Raw genomic sequence first — 25,444 nt, 5'->3', positions numbered from 1 at the left:
GAGAAATGGAATTCTCTGTATTTTGATTGTGTTGATTGTTAAACAACTTTATGCATTTGTCACAACTCAGAACTATCTAGCCAGAAGAGTGAATTTTACTTTATACAAATTTTTTAAAATAAAAATACAAACTGATTTTAAAATACAGGTTATATTATATCACATAAAGGTGAGCAATAGAAGAACTAAAATGAAAATTCAATTAGCAGAGCTTGAAGGGAAGAGGAGGAGGTAGTGTGAGTTAAATCTTTTTTTGCAAGGTGCCCGTAAATACTAATTTTAAGTTGATAGATTAAAAAAAAATAGTGGTGTAGCCTATCCCTTAGATTTATCAACCAAAAGAAATAAAACCAGAAATGGTTCAAATGGCTGCAAGTGCAGTGGAACTTGTGTGATTGAGGAGCTGGGGAGGGGAACTTTTATATTTCATGTCTTATGTTCCTGTACCATTTGAAATCATACACGTGTATGTATCGCTTATAGTTTATTACAAAATAAATTTCAAACATATTAATACAAATATTGTGGATGCAAAATATCTTGATTTAAATTTTTTTTCACCAGATCTCATATTATGGAAAAAAAATCAAATTTAGAGCTACACCCCCCAAGGTACTTAAAGGTGAAAGTTTCATTTACAGTAGTATAAAAAAGCACTATTGGTATCCTAACTAATGTCATATATAACACATTACAAATGTACTGTAATAAATACTGTTATAAATGTTAATATATAAAATATTATATAAAGTGAACAATTTTATTAGTTGTTCATACTTATTATAATATTTAATTATATCAATACCTAATAGATATTTACATTTCTCTAATTATGTCATAATAAAAATATCTTCAAAGAGATAACTTCCTCTCTTTATGTTGATATAGCAACAAAAATAAACTGAGATATTCAGTGATGACCAATAACCCTGAAAGCAGTCAAGGTTCTTGTCATCTACAGCCAAACTGAATCAATGGGCCTATAACAGCTACTCCTGGTGGAAACTATGCTAAAACTTCTTGTAGAAAAACATCATAGAGGCTTTGGGGTCTGAACAGAATTTGACAGGGGAGAGACTTAAAGAATAGTTATTGAAAAAATAATTTACTCCATTCAAGCAAGTTTTTAATAGCTTTTGATCTGTTGCAAGAACCCCAAAGTGCCAGTATGTGAATGCATAATTGCGTAGGAGAAAATTCAGTACAAAGTGAATTTTGGTTCAACTTGACGAGTAAAGAATTTTCCCATGGCTGCTTTTGAGAAAATTATTATACCTTCCTTTCATCAAAATGTTGCTAATTCTGCATTTCTGTCAATAGCATTTAATATATTTATTTAGGTTGTCTGTTTTCTACCTCACTAAAGTAACAGACACCTTTATTTAAATCCCATACTTGTTAACTTAACTTACATAATACATACACATACAATCTCTCCATATGTAAGAGAATCACTCTTGGCATCCCCACTGTGGGAGCCACGGAAATGCACCACTCACATCTCCTGCTGCAGTTAGCACGAGGAGTGAGGGCCCTAGCTGTCGTTCCTCTGCATCTACCATTGCATTTGTGCTTAGGCCATGCTTCTCCCAAGCAGATCTCAGTCAGTGTCTGAGCACAGTGGAGGTAGAGTACCAGCCCGTTCCTGCAGGACATGAGACTCTTCCAGTGTGGGACTTTAGCTCAAGGAGTCCCCATTGGCTTTGTCAACACTTTCTTAGAACTACTCTGTTAACTGAGCCTCTTCCAACCCAATCCTCTGCCCCACCTCCTTTCACAGGTATCAGATCAGCAACTGGGTCTGAAGTTTTGCCTGCCTATTCCTGTTTCCTCCTCTTTACCCTCCATGTGCATTTCTCCTGCCAAATCTCATGTACCTCTAATCCCATTTTGGCACCTGCTTGGAGGATGTAAACTGACACACTCAATGTGAAGAAATGGTAAGCATGGCACCGTTCTATAAACACCTAGGCCACACTGGCTTCAAAGAGAAAGTATCAGAGCTAACTTTTACCCAAATGAGGAAGAGATTTAGCTGGGCCCCCAAGCTTCCTTGGGAATATCTTTTATATCTGTGATATATAATCTCCTCCTCAGTCTCTAGCCATAGTCTCTAATCTGGTCTTGCCTCCTTTTAATTATCCTGTCCCTCCACCCCAGCTACTATTAATGTCCTAAAGTAGCTTTCTGTTCCTATCACTCCTTTGCTTAAAGGCTTTGATGATTCCCTCAAGTCCAACAGTTAAAGTCCAAATTTCTCAGCCCTCAGACCCTCTACAACCTAAATACTGTCAACTTACTTCTCAAGTTTTAACTAGAAGAGGGCCCTCTTCCTCCAAGGCTAAAGACAAGAAGCAAAGGACTGGAGATGACATAAACAAAACTGAAGTTTAGGAAGAAAAGCTGGGAGATTCATGTCAGACAGCCTTAATTTTCCTGGTAAATAGGTGATGGTGAGCCAGTTGCTGAGAGGGATATAAGGAGTGGAAGAGGGGGGATAAGCATTGTGATAACCAAAGTGGAAATTCACAATGAATTAAAAATTGTGTGGAATAGCTCTCAAGGACCCTTTGACATATATTAACATTCTCTAGTAAACTGTTACTTTATTATAAATAAATGCATTTCACAAAGCAGATGCTCGAAAATATTTTTTGAATGAGTAAAGTAAGCACAACTCTAGAGAATTAATAGAAGTGGTTAAGAATGTGGACATAAGCTAGAACCTGAGAGCTCTGCGTCTCGGTGCCTCAGATTCCTTATCAGGAAAATAATGGTAACATAGTATCTACTTCATAAGGTTATCATAAGGATTTATAATTAAATGTGTATGTAATTTATTTAAATTATGCCAGCCACGTGGCAAGTGCTTTCTGTTTTCATTATCACCAGTACTTGTACAGTGAATACTGAGGTAATAAAAAACAAATTTTGACCTAAGGGTACAAACCCGAAGTTATAAGACTAATAAATTCTGGGGATCTAGCGTACATCATGGTGATTATAGTTAATAATACTCTATTATATACTTGAAAGTTGCTGAGTAGATCTTACATGTTCTCGCCACGAAAAAGAAATGGTAATTATGTGAGGTGATAGCGGTGTTACTTAGCACTGTGATGGTAATCATTCTGCAATATATAAGTGTAGCAAATCAACACGCTGTACACCTTAAACTCACACACTGCTATATGTCAATTATATCTCAATAAAGCTGGAAAAAACTGACCAGGAATACCGTGTAGTAGATAAAGCACCAGAAACAGAATCAGAAGCCTTCATTTTGCCTTCCAGACTCCACTTAATATCTGTGACCTTGGGTATGTCATTTTGCACCCTCACAAGTACCTGTGTCTTATTACATAGTTGTAGTGAGTGTCAAAGGGGAAGATTTGTGTGAAAGTACTTCATACACCGTAAAAGACGACATATACAAGTTACCACTCAGAAAACAATACACGTTTATGGATTTGTTTGGTTCATGTACCAAAGCCCTAACCCCTGAAAATCCTGAGGATCAGAAGTTAAATTTATATCTCCTAGATACATTGTAGACAATCTCTGTCCAAAAAACACGCTGCTTTAGGAATTAAAAGTGGAAGGGAAGCCTGCTCCTATTAGAGAAGATGGTGTTGGTGGGTAGAATCACTCAGTCTGAGATCTTTTGGTGGAGGTGGGAAGGAAAGGGTTTTCCAGGGAGCTAGAGCATGAAAAAAAGCAACATTTGAATGCCATGGCATATGCGACGTATGTAATGGCTCAGAGGTGTGTATTCATAAAATCAGCTTCCCCTTTTTCTTAAACCCATCTCTCCATAATCAGGCAGCCTTCTGCTACATCAGGAATTTACTGCTGTGAGCAACTATAAACATTGTGTTAACGGCAGCACTGCCTGAGAACGATCATTGGAGAGTGTCGTGTGTGCAGTTCAAGGCCAGAGACAGTATTTCCTACTCTCTACACACCACAGGGCACACACAGGATACAGCTCAAAGGCACTTTAATAATTATTATTATTAAAAGCAAACAATCAACTCCACAGATCAACGGCTCTTTTAAAATATGTTTTCTAAACTCCCGTCTCCTCTCAGATGTATGGTTATCGTCCACTGGGAAAGGCCCCAAAATGATAGCCAGAAATCTGCCACCACCACCCCTTCTGCTGTTCCTGCCATCATATTTAATTGTGTTTGCTCAACGCAAAGCCAAACTCATATGCAGTATATTTAGATGGTTAAAATAGCATAGCATTTCACTGTATTCACAGCTTATTTTCAATGCCACCATTCTTGGGAATTAGTCTGGAATAAATAAGGTAAAGAGAAAAGAAGCAACATAAGTTTGTTCCAGTGACAAGGAAAACAATACCAAAATGGCAGTCTGGAGATTCGCCGTGAATGAAGGAATACAGAGTGTTCCTTCTGGTGAGCTTTCCTGCAAATGCAATCACCATCTCATTCGATAGTCTGGATTTATTTTAAAGTGGGTGAGAAAGAAAGCAGGAAAGTAATCGTAAGAAACTGTGAAAAGTACCTTTATTATTTCAAAAGATCAATGTACAATCACCGTACTTACTCTTACATGGCATTAAAGGCAAAGGTGTAGAACTGATACATATGTTGATTTTCTAAACCTCTAAGGAGCCTTTATTTTCCACAACGGCAAACTTTCTAAGTTGAAAAACATATATCATTAATACATACTCAGGATCTCTTTTCTGAGGTCTCAGCTACTATCTATTTCTTCAAATGCCTTGAAAATCACAAATTTATAAGGGCTTGGTTGGATGTTTTTGTCATCTAACTCCATCTTAAAATTTTCAATGATAGTATCATTTAACAAATACAAACCCTACTACCCAAAGGTCAAAAGGCTTCTGAATCGTGGAGTAGAGAACAGACTTTGTTGCTGGAGAGGTTATGGCTTGAACTAAATCAATACATTAAAAATAAAGACCCGTGTTCTGTGCTTTTAATCTGAGCTGAACTTCACATAATAACAAAAACAGGTATTTTAAACATACAAAGCTTAATTAACCCGATTTTCATCCAAATGAATGAATATGCATATAGATAAATTTTTACTTGAGATTTCCCAGGATACATTTCTTATTCCAACATGACTGTTGATCAAACACCACCTTTAGAGAATACCTACTCTGTGTTCATCTGTCAAAGGCTGACTTTTTCTCTGCATTCTTATTCCTCATTTGTTTGTTAATTAATCCAACAAATGTTACTCAGAGCCAGCTATGTGCCCAAGGGCTAGTCTAGGTACTGAAGACACGGTTGGAATACGACAGCCAAGGCACTCTTCTCGTGGATTGTACTTTCCACCCTGGAGGTGGAGCGGCGGGGGGAAGCAGGGTTAAACGACAATAAACAGAAACTATGATTTCAGGTAGTGATAGCTCAATTGAGAGAGCACAGTGAAATAGACTTGGAGGATCACTTTAGATGGGTGATAAGGAAAGACCTCTCTGAGCAGGTGACTTATGCCCCAGATAGACAAGATGGCACCAGCCATGGAAAGAGCTGAGGAAACTACAAGTACCAAGACCCTAAAATGGGGAAAAGTTTGGAGAATCCAAAGAACAGGAAAGGCAATGAACTTAGAACATCATCTGAATTGGAGGGACGTGTTTTGAGATGAGGCCTGATAGTAAGCAGAGGGCCCGTCCCGGCCAAGGACTCAGGCTGCCACTTCAAGATTCGTTCTGACTTTGCAGTCAGCACAGAATCGGCTTGTGGAACAAAGGTTAGTGCTGTCTCAGATACACATATTATTGGCACCACCATATCTCCTCTTTCATGTACCTGAACCATCCCTCAAGTGCTCATCCCTTGAGTCTTTACCTCCTACCTGGCTCACCTGGTCTTTAGACCCTCTTCCTTGCTCATTTTTTCACTGCTTGTCTTACAGACTCATGGGCCTGCTGCCTGGTCTCTGACCTGACACTTGTTCTGACCCTCATGATTGGTTTAGGCCTGGAGTGTACATAACCTCCATATATTTGACCTCAGGTATAACCTGACTGCCCCACCTCCCACCTCCAACTCCCTACTAATCCCAAATGACCTTTACTGTTTCCTTACTTGGCCAGACACTAACACTGCTTTCTGCTATGCTACTACTTTTCTAAGTATGTACAGTGTTTTAAACTTCCAAAACCACTTCATATCCTTTAAGCACTCTCTTGATTGTGTCAACAATCTCTATGAAGTAAATATATAATTATCATCACTTAATTTTAAAGATGAGAAACTCCAAAGTTGAATAGTTTAGATAACTTTCCTAAGGTAAGCTCACAACAGGACTGGCCTGAGAACCCAGGAATACTGCTTTCCCATTTCCATCCTGTTCTGGAGGTGAGGGAAATCTTGTCCACTCAGGGTATTAGAGTCTTGAGAGAGTCAGTCCACAGATGGTCTGCTTACGATATTGGATTTGAAGGCCAGGCACAAAGGAATTTAGGAGGTGAATAGAAAGGATTCCCTTCTCCTCAACTTTTTTCATATTTGTATATTTGAGTTCACTTTTGTTGTGACATTTCTTTGTGACAAATGTTTGTTCCCAGACAACATTTTCAGTGCTATATATGAACTCAACCATAGTATAGAGATAGATTAGTATGACTTTATTACCAATTAAAGAGAGGAAAAAAGGGAATAAATAACTTGTTTAATTGGTGACTTTTGGAAAAAAGAACTGAGCATATTCAGCTGAGCTGCTCTAGGTTTTCATCTTTGGCTCTGCCTAACCCCAAAGATCATGGTTGTACGTAAGAAGTATCACTTTTTGGATGTAGGACAGCATATATAACTCCCATTTTAAAAGCTCAGTGTTCTGTGGTCTCATTTTCAAATATGTAATTTCAAATAACAGGTTGTCAAAAATTCAATGCTGCGCTCTAGAGCCCGAGAACCACAACTACTGAGCCCACACGTGTAGAGCACATGCTCCGCGACAAGAGAAGCCACCACAATGAGAAGGCTGAGCACCGCAATGACGAGTAGCCCCTGCTCACCACAATGCCGAGTAGCCCCTGCTCACCACAACTAGAGAAAGCCCAGAAAAAGAAAAATTTAAAAAAAAAAAATTCAATGCACTATTTCTTTTTAAATCAGCATTTCAGATAAACCCAAACAAGAGAGTCTCTCAGAGAAAATAACAGAAAAACTTTTCCTTATCAGTTCTATGTTAATCAAGTCTCATAAATAACACTCTTAAAATAAATGGGAAAGTGCTTAAAGAGATGAAAAACTCTCAGGGGTCTTTCATCCTTCTAAGGCAGCTCAATTATATTCATTGTAGCTTGTGGTATGTGGTAGTTTAGAATAGAATGCTTTTCACACCATTCTTTAAGGATCTAAGAGATTCTAGCTGTTTTTGTTAAAAATTCATGACCCTGGGACTTCCCTGGAGGCGCAGTGGTTAAGAATCCGTCTGCCAAGGCAGGGGACACAGGTTTGAGCCCTTGTCCGTGAAGATCCCACATGCCGCGGAGCAACTAAGCCCGCGCACACAACTACTGAGCCTGCGCTCTAGGACCTTTAAGCCACAGCTACTGAGGCTGGGCACCACAACTACTGAAGCCCACGTGCCTAGAGCCTGTGCTCGGCAACAAGAGAAGTACCTTTATTGAATGTACTGCTCAAAACAACGAGCAGTTGTTTTGAGAAGCCCGCACCGCAAAGAAGAGTAGCCCCCGCACGCCACAACTGAAGAAAGTTTGCACGCAGCAACAAAGACCCAACACAACCAAAAAATAAATTAATAATAAAAAAAAAAATTCATGACCCTTTTCCAAGAGAACTGTTTTGACCTGTTACTTCTGGCTAAATTTTTAGGAGTTCTTTTTCCCTACTCATTCCTGCACATAATAAGTCAGGGAAATAGACTTTAATAGCTATCAACCTAATTGAGGTATAACTAAAGTTGTTAAACAAAAACAACAATATGCAATTTGGGGTAAAACACAAATTCACTTAAAAGTGAATATTATACAGAGCAAATGCAGTAAGTTTTGAAGGATAGGTTGCCCCTAGCTTACCATTTAGTGGACTGGAAGCAGCAATTCACAGCTGAAAAGACTTAGTAAATTATAATACAGTTAATCTACATAAACTCAAAACTTTCCAAATAGCTTATTCCAACATGACTGTTGATCAAACACCACCTTTAGAGAATACCTACTCTGTGTTCATCTGTCAAAGGCTGACTTTTTCTTCTATCTTCCCTAGTTTGTTTCCAGATAGACATTTAATACTGGGTAAACATTATGTAGCCATAGATTCGACAGAAGACCTGGCCTTTCCTTCACCACCCCTACCTCTCATCTCTCCAGGCAACTTTGGCACAGGTTGGGAACACCTGTGGGGGACTTGTGCATTAATAGGGTGCACTCTGAACTACTACCTGCCACGTGGTAAGCTTGCTGAGAGAAGGCTCTGTCCTTGATGGGGAAGTTTCTGGATTCTTCAACTTTGTCCATGATGGGTGGGTGAGCTTCATTCAGGGGTGAAATATTAGGAATACCACTATGACGACACATCTAAGCTACCACTTTTCTTGGCAATAAAGCTGCTTTTTAAAAAAAATCTCCACCTGGGAAATACTGAAATGTCTCTCTCAAGATATTTTCTTATATGCACCCAGATATCTCAAGGATGATTTGACAATTCTAGTATGTCACTATCCTTATCGTCGTTTATGAAAAATGATACTTTATATTTTTTTCAGAAAGATAAGAAAACATACAAAGATCATAAAGAAGATAAGTGAGTGTAAACAGATAATACCTGAAGAATAAAAGCAACTGCACATATATATTTTATGTAAAAATGTGATACTTGATAGAGAAATGCGCATTTAGAATTTACACCTTACTGTTTTCACTGAAAACTTTAAAGATATGGGAAAAAGCCATATTCATTGATCGAAAATATAAAGAAAACATTTATGCTTTTGTGCAAAATAAATTACATGTATAGACTCCTAGCCTGAAATCACATTATCATTTTATTGAGTTGTCCTGGGGTGTAAGTGCACAAGTGTGTCCGTATGTGTGTAAAGTAGTATGCAACTGTGACTACAGCAGGACGGTGCCAAAATAACTGGCTGAAAAGCAAAAAAATTCAATCATGACAGTTTCACTTACATGTTTCCCCTGATTAGTTGATTTGTCTTGGCATTTTGTATGCATTCATTAAATTGTTGTAAACAAAGGCATAGTATTATAATGACATTCAAATCAATAACTTTTGGTGTTTACAACACAAAATCAAAAATATTTAAAATTTAGACTAAAATCAACCAATTTCATCTCAGAAAAAGTTTTCCTGCCTTCTGCAAATGCTTACTATAGAAAAACAGCATTCAGAAACTATACTTCATATAATTTCAAATATATATATATACATATATATACATGCACACACTCACATACAATCTATATATAAAAGATATATATCCTCTTCCCCTGCCACATGCCCCAAATCCCCAATCTTATTACCTGTTTTTGAGCAGTACACTGAAGGTCGTCTTATCCAGTCCCAGATAATTTGGCAGCAAGTTTGACCAATTCCAGTTCCATTTTGTGATAGCTGACTGTTGATAAATGAGAAGACGCTATTGTTAGTTATTAATCAGAGTTAATATGATCAGTAAATTAAAGCTCCAGCTGTGATAGACTAACTAAGAAGGAGGGGGGTCCAGAACAAGGACTTAGACAGATAACATCAATCATGTCCACAGAATAAGGTTTTTATTCCAATAAGACAGCAATTAATTTATAAATCCATTTGGGGATGTAGTCATTATTTATAAAAATATAAATCAATTTCTTGAGTCGTTATTCTTCCAAGAGCTAATGAAATTTGCCCAACAAGTTTCTCTGAAAGGGTGACTCTGTAGAGCAAAGCAAAATAATTGGCAACTTTTTCATGTATCAATTTATAGTTTTTTCGGGGTTTTTTTAGCACCCAGAAGTTTGATTAAAAAAACAAAGATGGAAGTACTATGGCTCAAATTACAAGACACAGCCTAATTAGAGTAGGATATTAATGTTTTTGGTTAAAAATCGGCTTTAAAGGGGAAATTATAAGGACCTGTAAATAACATAAGTAATTCTTTTTTTTCTCATTTAATAGATAATTTCACAACAGAGTAAGGAGAAAAATTACTGTGAAAGATAATCTCATAATTCAGAACTGAATACAACATACCATTTATTTAAATGAAGTGAGGATAATTTAACAGCTACAATGATTATTTATGGCTGGAGGAATCTAATGTACAACACAGGAAGGCAACCAATAAACTCAAACTTATACAATATATTTGGTTTTAAAGTATTATAGACGCTTATACCCCTTAACACTAAATAGTTTTGATAACAAGCATCTAGGCCAGTGTTTAAAATCCAACAAGAACTATGCCCTGTCACCTGCTGATTAATGGAGCACTACAATCCTGTCATAGAGCAGGAGAATTCTGCCCCGGGTTGTCAGCATTTGAAGGTCTTATTCTACTACAGTATTGATGAATGTAGACTAGGGTTGTAACGGGCATGGTAAAAATATTATCTGCATCCCGAATTAGGCCATTGTTTTAATTCTTATTTTCATCAGAGCTCTAGGTCAAGCAATCCTTCTCTTCTGCCCTGTTAGTTCAAATAGTCTGTCAGGAGGCTACTGGGAAAAGGGACCAAAAAAAAGAACAAAGCAAAAGCAACTTTAGGTTTCAAGTCCTTTGGAATAAAGATGATCTTTTTAATGTGACTATGAAACATGCAGCTGAAACAATGGCATTATCTGACATTAAAAAATGTGTGGTGTTTATCACACTGACTTTATTCCAAACATCCTGACTTTAAGATCGTTAACAAATTCATTTTAAATTCAGGAATGTGCTTAGGGTTATAAAACAGCAAATTTACCTCATGCCACTTAAAATAGGAGCTCAAAGCCCTATTTACAATCAATTTTAAACTATTTTATAGTTTACCTGATAAATTAGATAAATTCATAAAGATTGCAAGGTGTTTTGTGAGTGTGTGTATTGGGAGATGGGGGAAGCCAGGGAGGGGAAGACTGTAAGAAACACGGGGTTTCTCGAGGCTGCCAGAGACACAGCCGAACAGATGCTCCCTCTGCCCACAGTGAACCGACCGGGGCAAAAGTCAAAGTTTACAGACCAAACATATGAATCCGTTTGACAAATAGAAAGAAGGTAAAATAACTTTTCCCAAGTCAATTTGCGCAAACAAGAACAAGGCCTTTTGCTTCCTAGCCAAAGAAGCTTAGGAGTAAATACTCAAACACAAAGCACTTCTTTTCTAACTTGTGTAAAAACAACTCTACAAATTTTAATTAAATTTACTATTTAATTTCCACATACCTGATCAAGCATGTTTTCGCTAAACACCTTGTACACATGGAAAGGGTTAAAGGCAGAGGGCTGATCTTCCACACTCCTCAAGGTCACCTTTAAAGGTTGAATGCGAAATGGCTTTTCCTCTGAACCATTCATAGAAAACAGCTGTTCTTTTAAATGCTCCTTCAAGGGAAAAAAATTACAAGTCGTGATGGTAGGAAGCATATATTCTCTTTAAGAATAAACTGGTCAATATCCAAACCTACCCTTTCAGCACATTTGCTACATTACACAGTATTATTTGCCTCAGGACAGAATACATTTTCAGAAGAAACATAGCAGAGTACATACCCATCAGGATTACAATAAACCCATCAAAAACAGGTTCACTTAATATATAGGACAGATTAGAAAGCCATTTAACAAATTCTCACATAATGAATGTACGCTTGATATATCAGAATCTTTTTAATAGGCATTGTCTTGTCATTTCTTCACATGTTAACATGTCTGGTTACCAAAACTTAACTCGGGTGCATGACTATTCACAGTCCATGACTGTTCATTCATTCATTAAGTGTAGTTGCTACCTACTCCATGCTCAGCAGAGAACTAAGTACTCTGATAGTTCCCTGCAAGCAGTCTCCCTCTATGTAGAATTAATTATAATGCAAGCTCCTAAACTCTAGTTTCACACTGTGGACTGAAAAATATCAAGGTTCAATAGAAGCTCAAAGTATGTAATTTTAATTCTACCCCCAAATGCCAGTGACAACCTGGGGAGGAAAAGAAAAAGTCAATCTACTGCATTATACCTCATTTTCCATCCATAAATAAAAAGGTGAATAACCATAATCTACTTCATAAGACTCCTTCTGGAAAACGATAAATTTAAATGACTAAAAGTTTCCCTCAAACTATCAAATACTTAATAAGTCATTTAATAAATAATATAACAGAAATGTCCTCCTGATTTTTAGTGTGTCACAATATAATGTTTTCTTCAAGGTTAGGGTTAGGACTTAAGGTCAGAAAGTTAGAGCTGAAAATGACTTCAAAGGTCATCTTGAAAACCCTTACTATTCAAAGTCCGGTGTGTGGGTCAGCCAAATGAGCCTCACCCAGGAGCGTGTTAGAAAAGCAGAATCTCAGGCCCAACCAAATGAGAATCTGCCTGTTCACAAGCTTTCCCAGGAGATGAGTAGGCACATGAAAGTCTGAGAAACTCTAGCCCACACTACATTCAGTGGTTGGCTCTGAAAGGTCAGATGACAAACTTGAGGTCACACACAGGAGCTTGGAAGCGTCAGTAAGAAGCCAGACCTCTGGTCTCAGGTCACTGTGTTTTCCCCGTGCCTCTGTAACTTCATGAATAGAGAACGCCTGCTGTACTCACTGTAGAAGGCAAATTTCAGATCCTAAAACCCTCCATCTCGCAATAAAAAACACTGCTTGACATTTCTTAAACCTGCTCATTGTGGACCATATCTTTTTTAGAATGATTAATTCTGTATCATCCGACAGACACACAGACACACACGGACTCTTATTAAATATTATTAGATAACAATAAAGCCATCAGAAAAGTATATTAGATTTAGATTTTTGAACAGAAACAATTTTTCTCCATCATGATTTCTGAAAGTAAAAATTTAAAAAGGAATAAATTATTCCCCTTTCATTGAAAAACTGCTTTGTTTTGGCTAATAACAATCGTTCTCACTGTTTCCCCTTACGTGGCTATGTTTTGGCTTTTTTTGTTTCCACAATTCAGAAAAGAGAAAGTGCTCTGTTCTGTTGCAAGCTGTGAACACAATGGTGTTTTCTCCCTTGTGGATTTCTCTGACCTCTGTGCTATATTGACACTTGTCACTACCCCTTCTCAAAAGCCTCAGATTTTCTGTGGCATCACTTTAACCAGACGTACTGCTAATGTGGTCTTTCTTTAGAAGAAATACATTTTTCTTTGAACATCCTTTCCTGAACATATTCCCTGTGCCGTTACATCAGAGCTTATTCCTCTACCCATCGCTTCTCTGTTGCTCTCCACTGAAGAGATACACTGGCCTCATGAGCTCAACTACCATCCTAGTTGAAAGCCACCAAATCTAGTCACAGCCTCTTGTATCTGTGCTTCTGGCCAGCATCTTCAACCACCATTTGGACTTTTATGCTCGGACACCTTACCTTTATCTCAAACATTTAAAATCTCATCTTCTCTCAAAACTTCCCTGTCTCTCAATAGCACACCCATGCTTCCACTCACCCAGGCCTGTACGTGTAAATGCTCTGTATTTATGTTTTCGAACACAATTTAGCAGCACACCTGAAAGTGCTAAAGACATGACGCCACTCATCAAATGAACAAACGTCACGGTGCAATTTACCTACAGCATAACGATGCCTCACAGTATAAAAGCAGCCATAAGTATTATGCTAGTCACTCAGTCACCCTTGTGTTATTTGTGTTCACTGCCTGCTTTGTCTAAGTACTCAAGGCAGAGGCCTTGCTACTTTCGTTGATTCTATCCTCACCTTACATTATGCCTCTAACCTTGCAGCCTGCATTTCACACAGCACAATAAACCACCAAGCACTTAGCTTGCTTTCCCATCTGATAGATGTTGCCATAACAGTAAGTATATTCAGTTGCAGAGAAAGAAAAATCGTAACTTTGAATCAAAATGTGGTGATACTCCCGCAAAGAGTCTTACGTACATCAGCTCTCATAGCACACCTGTTCAGAAATGCTTCCTCAGAGTTCCACGAGTTCTACGAGAAAACAGCCTTTGGATTTCCTGAATACAACAGGTGGCCGATGGCCAGTAAATATCCAACTTAATTTTTGTTGATTTTGCTTACTGGTGATTTACTGATCTTTCTTGTGTTATGGAACTTTGAAAGAAAAGACTCCTCTATCAGTCTGGCAATCTATACCAGCCATTGTTGTGCTCAGAATTATTGTAAATCAACTTTACTAAGGCTCTGAGGGTACTCTGACTACAACATCTGTTCCTCTGTAACCACCACAGTTACTTTGGCCAATCTGGGTGGCCAGGTTGACATGCCCATGAAGACTCTGACTCCGTAATGGAGGTCTTTCAGTTTGCCAAGGCCGCGACCTCCTGCTTGCCTGAGATGGAAACCTCAAACAAGCTGTGAGAGATCATTAGCAAGCATGAACAGGTTGTGTTACTTTGTAACAATTGCTACTGAGCTCCAGTCCCTTAAGAACAGGACCTTGACTCATAGCTACAAAGGCCTCCATCCTTCTCAGGTGATCATTGAAGTTGACTGGTTGATTACCTCTCTGCAGGCCAGAAAACAAGATTTACTTGAAGTAACTTTCAGATAGATAATAGTGGGGAGAACATTTATGTAACTGAGTTGTAAAATCCTGTGGTAGAGTTAATTCACTCCTTGGAAATGTATGGTTTTTAAGGCCTGCCTCATGGAGATAAAACACTATATCTCAACATTATTCATATTATACAATTTTTATTATGCCAAAAATACATTCATGTGTTTGCAAATATAAACATAATTCTAATTCACACTAGATGTCACATTCGAATCCAGATATGTATGATCAAATTAAAAACCTAAGTTAGCAGACTTGTATTGTTTCAAGTAATAACTGAGATACCTACTCTTTACATTTTTGCTAAAATAGCCAGATACATGCAAGGTCAGACGCTTAACCCAGCAGAGAGGTGAATAAGCATGACATTGGTTCTAATCAGTGTCCCTACATTAATGTACTTTCTTGGGTTAATCTAGTTGCTCCCAAATATGGTTCGATATTCTTCTGAAGTTTCTCATTATGTAAGGAATCTTCAACTTCACCAACACGAGTATGACGTCTACAGGAGAAGAGCTATATCTCTCTTCAGAAAATTCTTCATTTCACAAATACCAGATTTTAACATCAGCTTAATGGTCACGAATACACAATTCCCATACTATACCTCTAGTCTCTACAATTCCCAACTGAGTACATGAACCGTGTTATTGTTTAAACCGTATAAATAAAACCGACATTGCTTCGGTGAAGCTTCTGCTGTACAAATGCAGAACAGCCGGGGCTGAATAGATTCTATTAATAATGCAATATTGAGTTTGGTATTGACTTTAAGAAGTATTATCACCTCCTTGACTAACCCTTAGCTGCCAGCAGACGCTGCCTCAGGCCAGTACACACCTAATTGCTCGGTAAAAAGGCCGTTTCCCTACCTCATTGAGCCGCATGATGTGATAAATTTGCCTCAGGTACTCGCTGCCACCTGGTTTGTGGCAGATATCCAGGACCATCATGTTTATTTTCTGCTCAGTCAGTTCAAGAGCAATATCTCCTTCTTCTAAGGCTGTGCTTTCCTCTATTGTCATAAATGCACTAAATACAAAGAAAGCATGTAAGTATCAGTGGTGAAGAACTGTAAAGATGGAAAATAATCAAAGAGATTGAGTGTGGAGAGTCGATGTAAATCTCGGATTCAAAGCATCTATAAAGACTTTGCTCAAATAGGTAAGCCTTCCCAAAAGGCTGCAGCTCACATAAACAGTGCCTTAGAACTGAGCACCTGAAAGCATTTTTAAAAATTGAATCATTTCTTTTAAAACATTTCTTTATTGCATTTATACTCCTATCTATAAAACATTTCCCCATTACCACAACTGTTGAAATTGCTATAATCATGGGATGAAAACAAAACATTTCTTTTTAAAAACATGTAAGAAATAATCTGTATTTTCTCTTTGAGGATAAAGAGTATCTTTGATGCCAGAAATAGCTTTGGTATTCTGTCTTTTGCAGATTCCTCTTTACACCTGTCTCAGAACACATTAAAGACTAATTAAAGTGTCAAAAGGGGGAGCCTATTATGCTAAATATAGGCTGGGTGCTTCCTGCAGGAGTGCTGACCACTGGGTATTTTAAATTGGCCTTTTGACACTTGTTGCCTTCTAAAAATACATGCCCCCCTCCCGTTCCTTCTAGGTGACAGATAACTTAGCAAAAGTCACTACCCTGCTTATCCTTCCCGGAAGAGGGTCTATTATAACCACACCAGGAATGTGCAAGTTATATGTGGGAAAGGTTTCTTTTATGAGAACTCATATGCTTATTATTGATTTTAAACATTATTACATAGTAATAATGGATGACATAATTTTTAAAAAATTCTCAAGCTGTACCAGTGTAAAATTAATCACGATATTCAACTTACATCATATATATTCCATACTAATTTTCTTTTTACAAGTGCTATTAGGATCACGTTAGTCTTTGCAGTCTATGTATTCTTAAGAAAACGCATGGGTTTCCACTGTTTCCCAGACTAAATGAAATTTACTGTGGTGTAATCAGCTATATACTGCAGTTCATTACTGAGATTTTGCCGTGATTATAAATTCATTCTGCTAAGAGTCAGTGCCGCTGACCTGAAGACTGAACCAAATGATACCCAGCTGCTGGACATTAACTGTTATATTGCTTCCACATGTAGCTTCAAAGCATCCTTCTCTAAAAAAAACCAAAAAAAGAACTTTATTATCATATAAGCCTTGCTAAAAAATAAAGCAAATCCTACTCTTAAAGATATTTATTAGCTAGAGTAAATCTTTAAACAAACAAAAAAGACCTTTTTGCAATAAAGAAAAGTTTGTAAATATCTTTTTGAAGCTGCATGCAGGCTGCAAGCGAAATTTCTTGTCAGGTTTTGTAGAGGCTGACATGGAAAAAGTTGAGGCCCTCTGACAAAAGAGTGTCTCAGTGTCAGCCCCTGAATTGTATCCTTTCCTGTCCATCACTGTGCAGGTGAAGCAAATGATTGGATTCAGTCAATGCTATGATTAATGAGTTCCTCTCTGGATTTGGGACTGCCTATCAATCATGTCATTAGGGAGAATGTGCCCTGAAAGAGGCAGACCTTAGCCAAGGAATAACTGCATTAATCTTAATCTGTATATGCACCCAGCCAGCCAAGTCAGGGTCACCATGATGAAAAACAATAATCTTCAACTCGACAAATTACTTTGCAAAGACAGACGTTTCTTTACTTTTTGGCCTGTGTGTTCTCCAGAATCTAAGTTGACTGTTTACAGCTTGAGTGTTACTACAAAGTGAAGGTTATTTTAATGAATAGTAATGTTTTCAGGCGGCATGCAAGACAAGCAATGCTTACAGCTGCCACCTTTCCACTGCAGTTATTTTCAGAGTTTCCATAAAATCAAAATTAAATCTGGGTGCAAGTGAAAGAAATCTAGCTAAATGATATTGTGTAGTTACAAGATAATCTTCATGAGGAATTAAGATTTCATTTATTTTAACAGAAGAACTATTTTAAGTGCTTACATTCTCATACTTGAAAAAAAAAATTATGGTAGAGCAAAGGCAACCCTCCACCTGTATACAGACATCATGGTTTAAAATACATTTTCCTCATGGTATAGATCTATGAACTAAATGATCATCAATCTGTGAGAAATGCGTAGAGACGGAAGTTCATGTGTATATCAGATGATCAGCTTGAAATCAAACTCGAGGTGAAACATTCCTATAGCACCCAAATCCATAAGAGATTCCCTAAAGTGAGTTAAGAAGTCAAATTTAACTCTTTGTCAAATAAATGAAATAACTTTAAATCTGGATTTTTGTACATTGATATTATTTGAGAAATTGAGAAAGACATAGGTAGCACTGTGCTAATTACAAATTACATAATATGTATTCAGAAGCTTTGAGGGCAAAAAAAAAAAAAAAAAAGAAGCTTTGAGGGCTATTAAAACGTTTTTAAAAATCAATAATTCTTTATTTTGGATGCATGTTACAACAGATAGCTAATCAGCCAAATATTAGCTAGACAATTTCCTACTAAAGGAGATAACCAGATGTGTTAGTGCTGTTTATAAGAAACTTAGATGAAAATTAACTTTTAAGGAAAAATTTTTCTCATGGATTCCTGTAGCCCCAGGTATATTACAGACATTACTTTAAACTGATCTTATTGATAGAGGGGGTCCTAATTCAGCAGTATCATAAATTTAACTTTATAATCAGATCCACTATTTTTACTCTGCTTTTTTTCTCCCTTTTACACCCACTGCTATGGATAATGACGTGGCCTTCATCTTTTAGTCTTTGAATTAAAGCCTGTAAATTGGTATCAAATGCAAATGTAAAGATTAAGGTCACTGTCAACGTTACTAAGCATTTTCCTGACTGCTATTATTCCTACACACAGGATGCTCACAAGTAAATTTCTAGGAGTCGTATGACAAGAACAGGAAAATCATGATTACTTACATTTCTTACATTACTTACGTGACTACTTATATTAATGTGGATTAATATAAAGTCTTACAGATTAATATAAACCAGTGAAGAGTATTTGTTATCACACTACTAACCAGTGAGTGCAACATATTTTAATGGTTTATAAATAACAAATGCTCACTAGTTCTAAGCTCGATGTTAAGAACTTTACAAACGTTATTTAATTTTTCAAAACAACTCTACCAGCTTAGTATCATCACTAAAAACGAGGTTTTGAGAGATTCTGTAACTTGCACAAGATGGCCCACTTACAAGGGATTTGTATTTGTCCATCTGATTCCAGAGCCTGTGCTCTTTATCACTACCACGTACTAAAAGTAACAACTTTTAGTTGTTTCAGGCAGAAAGTTATAATAGTATCTTCTAGCAATATGAATATATTTTCAAAGAATGGGGGACCGTGTGTGTGAGAGTGTAGAAAAAGGAGGGGCTGGCTTAGTGAACTGTAGACCACATGAACCGTAACTCCCTTATCAATATCATGCAATTCTATACTGAAGACTACTTTTAAGTAGGACTCTATGTACATATTTAAATTCATCAGGGACCCTTAAAAATCTTCGCAATACCACAAATCACTTAGCTCTTGGTGACAAACCTATGAGAAGGCTGACATTTTCATACAGAAACAGCTGGGTGTGTTTATAGCTTGAGTGTGATATGCCCCAGTTGCCTTCTGGGATTCTTACATTACCAGATGAAAAATGTGTACCTTTTTGACAATCAGGTACACAGAAAGCAATAAAGAGCCTTTTATATCCATTAATTCCTTCTTAATTTAATCTCCATGGCCAATCCATTTACAAAACGCTCCAGGCTATCCACTAGATACCTGTTTGCACACTGAAAAGGAGTGAAACCAAATTCTCCTGGGTTTAACTACCACCCTTTTAATCAGAAACCTTAAGATGGTGACTAAACAAGTATAATGTTCCAGTGTATCAATGGGGTTCAAATTCTAATAAGACAAGGAACATTAACAATCCAGTTTTTAATGGAATATTTATCTTTGTCTCTATTCATCAAAGTTCCCATGACGCTAGCAAAATGACCATTGCTGCCTATCCAACAATATTTGGTTGTGGTGGTTGTTTATTGTTGATTTTGCTTTTGTGAATGTATTTGATGAAATTCAGTGAAAGAAAAACATCACTTTACCATTCGGTGCTCAGTTTCCTTGCTTTCAACAATTGGCATTCAATCCAGTTGGGTTTTTGCTGCTCAATGCTCCGTATGACCTTCTGGGTCATTTGATTAGGGCTACTTGTCTGCTCTCCCATGATGCTTTCCAAACACACACAGATTAAACTGAGTTTCTCTTTACTCCATCTGTCAAGGGAGGCACCTGTTAAAAGTTCCACAGTGTTTCCATCCTCAAATATCCGACATATAATTACAATCAAGTTCCAGACAAGCAGGCCAGCTTTCTTTAATTCAACAAAGTTTTTTGACATTTTTCTCTCAGCCAGAAAAAAGAAGTATTTAACTGGGGGAGGCAAACATGCAATCACCGTAGGTAACTTGCTGATTACAATAGATACTGCCTGAGCAGCAAGCCTTGTGAAGCCTGGGGAAGAAAAGAAAGAAAAGGTATGATTAATATTAGCATTTGTGTTCCATCACTGTGTTGCTTTGAGTGTTGTGTGGGGATGTCTAATTTTTGCGGAGAAAATTGTTGAGAAGAGCAAGTTCCTGACATATTCCGACAGGACTCTACTGGGGTCCTCTGTAGTACTGCCAAAAATTCCCCAAATCCCAAACTTAATTTTTCCTCCCACAAATGAAAATTAGAAAATTCAGAATTATTACTTATATTTTTATCTACTAAGACCTCAGGTTTAAAGGGCCCAATGTCCTCCTAATTAGTAAATGCAAAGGTACTCCTGCCGGACCTCTCTGTGGCCTTTGGCACTTCCTTAAGCCTTTCTCCTCTTCCCCTGGAAACCATGACAGAATCATTCCAGCTCTTGTTGGAACTGGCTCCTCTTCTTTTAGTTCTTAGCCCAAATGTCACCTCCTCTGAGAGCCTCCCCCCACCATCCCATGTAAAGCAGTCCCTTCATGCCCTTCTCAGGCCAGCCCCCAGTCCCTCCCTATTATTAGACCCCATTTTATTGCCTTTATTATAGCACTTAGCATCAGTTAATAATAATCTCCTGGGCTTCCCTGGTGGCACAGGGGTTGAGAGTCCGCCTGACGATGCGGGGGACGCAGGTTTGTGCCCCGGTCCGGGAAGATCCCACATGCCGTGGAGCTGCTAGGCCTGTGAGCCATGGCCGCTGAGCCTGCGCGTCCGGAGCCTGTGCTCCACGACGGGAGAGGCCACAGCAGTGAGAGGCCCGCGTAACGCAAAAAAAAAAAAAAAAAGGAAAGAAAAAAAAATTATAATCTCCTTTATTTCTTCATTATCTGTCTCCATCCACTAGAATATAAGCTCCAGGAAGGCATTCCTGTAGCCCAAGCACTTAGGACCTCATCTATAACAGTTGTTCAGTAAGTATTCGTTGAATAAATGAGTCAACAAACTGGTTCATGTTTACCTCTATTATTCTGCTTCTTTGTGTCCCACGCTAGTTCCACTTCTACTAACACCTCTTAAATGTATTTGCTAAGTCCTTGGCCTGTTGACTGTAGATTCTACTCTCCCTTACTTGGTATTATTTCTCTGAAGGATTTACTGATCTTCCCTCTCTAGATCAGGGTTTCTCAACTTTGGCACTATTGACATTTGGGGCTGGAGAATTCTTTACTGTAAGGAGCCGACCTGTGCATTGTAGGATGTTTTAGTGGCATCTCTGTCCTACACTCACTAGATGCCAGTGGCATCCTCATCAATTGCAACAAACAAAAATGTCTCTAACGCATTGCCAAATGTCCCCATCTTCCTAGTTGAGAACCACTCTTCTAGATGATTCTAGAATCTTCAGTCTTGGCCTTTCTCCAGGGTAACAGTCCTACGACTTCAGCTCCCCGATGGGCATTCCACTTCTCTGTCCTAGTCATCATTAACTCAAACCATAGCTAAAACCAAATTCATTGTTTTCCTCCCAAACTACCTTGGCCCTCCTGACCCTTCCTCCCACCCTCTCTTCCTTCCTTCTCTTCTTCTGTCCTTCCTTCCTTTTCAATCTTGTAAACATTCCTGTTGATCCTTCATCCCACACCGGGGACTGCACTGATGTATCTTCCTACTCCCTCATCTGACACCCAATTTTGCCTCACTGTGACCATGGCTACTACCTATTCAAGCCCTCCCTCACAAGTGGTATCTGGACTATTGTAGGACTCTCATCTCCCTGCTCCAGACCATGCCCAGCTGTAAAGCCAGATTACCTAATTTCTCTGCTACAATTCTTTTAGCTTTTAACAGTTTTCCACTGTTACGAGATCAGTCTGCAGAGCGTTGCTGACAAAACACTCCACAGTCCAGTCTCAGCCAGTTTCTATGAACCTTTATTTTATCCTCTTTGCTTTTAGCCTTCTGAATATCTCATTATTCTCACATAGGCTGCCCTTCCTCTTCATGGGTCACTCATAATCTTCAATTCTTGGTTCAAAGTCCTTGCCTCCTATGAATTTGTTTGAACATATTATCCATATGACTATGTTGGTAATCAGGTCCATAACGTGCCATGTTGCACTCTCTTTTGTATTATCATCTATTACTGTTTATGTTATATTCTTATTTTTTTAACAGCTTGATTGGAGTATAATTGCTTTACGATGGTATGTTACTTTCTGCTTTATCACAAAGTGAATCAGCTATACATATACATATATCCCCATATCTCCTCCCTCTTGCCTCTCCCTCCCACCGTCCCTATCCCACCCTCTAGGTGGTCACAAAACACCGAGCTGATCTCTCTGTACTACATGGCTGCTTCCCACTAGCTATCTATTTTACATTTGGTAGTATACATAAGCCCATGCCACTCTCTCACTTCGTCCCAGCTTACCCTTCCCCCTCCCCGTGTCCTCATATTCATGAGTTGTCTTTACAAGGAGACTAAAAGCTCCTCAAGAGCATGGAAGAAAATCTCCTCACTCCTTGAGTATCCCACAAAGTCAGACACAAGTGTTTTAATCCACTATGTACATAATTGAATTTGAACACTGGAACGGAGCGAGAAGTCTAAAGAGGATAGCTTTAAGTTCTTCAGAAAAACATTTTTTACTGTTTTTACTGAACAAAAATAATTTAACACTGTGAAAGATTTTTCAAGATATTTGTGACATTTAAAGAGGTCACTCTGCTCTATAAAAGTATAACGCTCTTGGAAAACATAGGTCTAGTCTAGTGACTCCTCAGAATTCATGATAACTTAAGAATCATTTTCAAAATTAACTGGATCAGTCTCTATACATTTGTAAAAATTGGGTGCAAAATATATTTGAATGATCTCATAAGACTTTTGTATTAAATAAAATAATAAATATGAAAGCACCTAGTTCAATACTTGGTAAAAAATAGTTGCTCAGTAAATGTTTTATTTTTATTCAAATAAATGTTTAGATGAGGCTTAAAATATAGATAAAGCAAATTAAGAAACCACTCTTCTCAGTGTTCTTAAAGTATCTTAAATGTTTTATTGTTTTTATGTGTTTGTGTCTCATATTCCCTAATCTGTTGTCAGGCATTTGACTTAAAAGATTATATCTTATATTCTGTTTATCCTAAAGAGGGCTTACCTGAACATAGTGAGTAAACATTTGACAATAATATAAGCAGATACCAGGTGAAGATTAGCAATTCTCTTCACAACTGTACTTCTACTGATATTTATAAAATCTGAGAATTGCAGGTACTGAAATCCCTAACTACTTTATTAAAGCTTAAGGCAAATTCCAATCAGAGCCTTTAGGCTGATGACAAATCCATTCTACTAATCACAGGGTCTCTGAGTCTATGGTAATGTTAACAACATACCAGGGAAGGATCTTTTACAAATGCCACACATTCATTTTTCTGTCTTTATTTAAATAAGTTGACTTCTAACTCACATATATATAATATATTGTAAGAGCCATCCCAATTTCAGAGCTGATAAAGTGTGAAAAAATGTATGTCTCAGAATGAATGCAATGTGAGAGGTATATTTATATATTTATCATTTCTTCTTTCCTATGCATGGACTACTGATTGTAATAATATAGTTGGGTGATTATAAAACATACAGAAAGGAAATTTACAATGAAATAGGTAAAGACAAATAATGCATTAAAATTAACTTTAAAAATGTTTTTTTATTAGTGGTATAAAATGTCAATAATACATTATTGAGTGAGGATAATGTGATTTAATATGCTTTATTATTTTAAAAATCTGGACTTTAAGAGTTCATGATACATTGATTCAAATGTCAGGTTATAAATTTAGTTTGTTTCAATACTTGATTTTAATGGATGTCATAGGTGAAAAAGCCATGACATGGACTATATACATAGACCCACATGGAACTTGTGAAATCATGGCACTCGTTTTTCAATCTCAACCACCAAATAGGCAAAGGTTGTTGTTGAAATTTGAATAATAAATATTCATCATCATTATGTTAATCAGTTGTTCTTGCAAATAAATTGAAATATATTTCATTTTCGTATTTTTAAGAAGTGTTCAAAAATAACCAAAACTCTTATTTGGAATATTTGAACCATGTTAAAAAATTCTAAGTTCTTAAGTGTGCAGCCATTTTTATGGGTGATACTGGTTTTCATAAAACGAATATTTCTGGTTTTTATAAAATAAAATATCTCAAGAACTTCTGATAACACTCTGTGTATTTCTGCCATCAGTTTCTTTCTCAACAATCCACATGTGAATGGTGCCTTGAATACATTTTCCTTGTGGTGTTACCTCTGTTTCCTCTCCAGAATCCATTGTTTTAGTTAAAACAATTACTCCAGAGTTTCCCCATAAAGTATTCTTTTTATTTAAAAAGTTATTTACTGGTAAGAAAATATATTTTCTGGTATATCTTTCCTTTAATTGTTGTCGAAGAAACAAAACAACTAGTTGTGTATTTGCTCTTAGGGAGCAAATTCTTTGTGTATTTGCTTCGGGAGCAAATACCTAAGCTGAGCTATATCAGAAACATCTGAACATCCATCCAGTTCTCTGGTAAATCTCTTACACTGTATAATTTATTGTACTATTTATTTCTTCAAATCTTCAGTGTTTTCTATGTATTTGCTGACAAAAAATAAAGAAATACATTTTAGTTTGTCACCATAGTGTTTTCCATGTTCCGTTATTTTCACTGTGTCAGGAAGGACAATTTTTTCTTTAAGCTAGTGACTATTTGTCTTTTATTAAGTTAGAATCCTCAAAAAAATAAAAAGGCCTCTAAACACTTCATTATTTAGATGAATTGTGCAAAGTACGGAATTAAACATCAATTGACTTAAAACATTGCTGAAAATGATTACTGAGGTTTATCTTCATGTTTTGGATGCTTAGTCTTGAAATCTCTGGCTAATCAAGATGACTACAAACTAGCTCTAGCTAGATATCCCTAACTATCTCAAGGCACAATACTCATTTAGGAGGGATTCGTGTTTAACAACAATGTATGGGAAGCCATGGTTCAAATGGTTTTCACACACATTTCCCATTTTTATTTTTTTATTTTATTTTATTTTTGGCCAAATCTGATCAGACTATCAATGTTCTACCTTATAATATGGCTGAGAAGCAGCTCATGTTAGAAATATTCCCAAGTGTGAGCTTTTTTACTT

The 25,444-nt window shown here is 37.2% G+C and overlaps 1 protein-coding gene across 1 annotated transcript in view; it reads right to left on the bottom strand.

Moving 5' to 3' along the window:
• The window catches only part of KIAA0825 (KIAA0825 ortholog), a 401,025-nt gene that overhangs the window by 187,095 nt on the left and 188,486 nt on the right, over window positions 1-25,444 (bottom strand). The window contains exons 17-20 of the mRNA XM_060009154.1: window positions 19,868-20,276; window positions 15,610-15,769; window positions 11,401-11,559; window positions 9,515-9,609 (exon numbers count right to left, since the gene is read on the bottom strand). Coding sequence (XP_059865137.1) covers window positions 9,515-9,609; window positions 11,401-11,559; window positions 15,610-15,769; window positions 19,868-20,276 — 823 coding nt within the window. The remainder of the gene's footprint in view (window positions 1-9,514; window positions 9,610-11,400; window positions 11,560-15,609; window positions 15,770-19,867; window positions 20,277-25,444) is intronic.

Source organism: Delphinus delphis, chromosome 3, assembly GCF_949987515.2.
Source record: "Delphinus delphis chromosome 3, mDelDel1.2, whole genome shotgun sequence".
Classification (NCBI taxonomy): Eukaryota; Metazoa; Chordata; class Mammalia; order Artiodactyla; family Delphinidae; genus Delphinus; species Delphinus delphis.
This window is presented reverse-complemented; position numbering and strand designations above follow the sequence as displayed.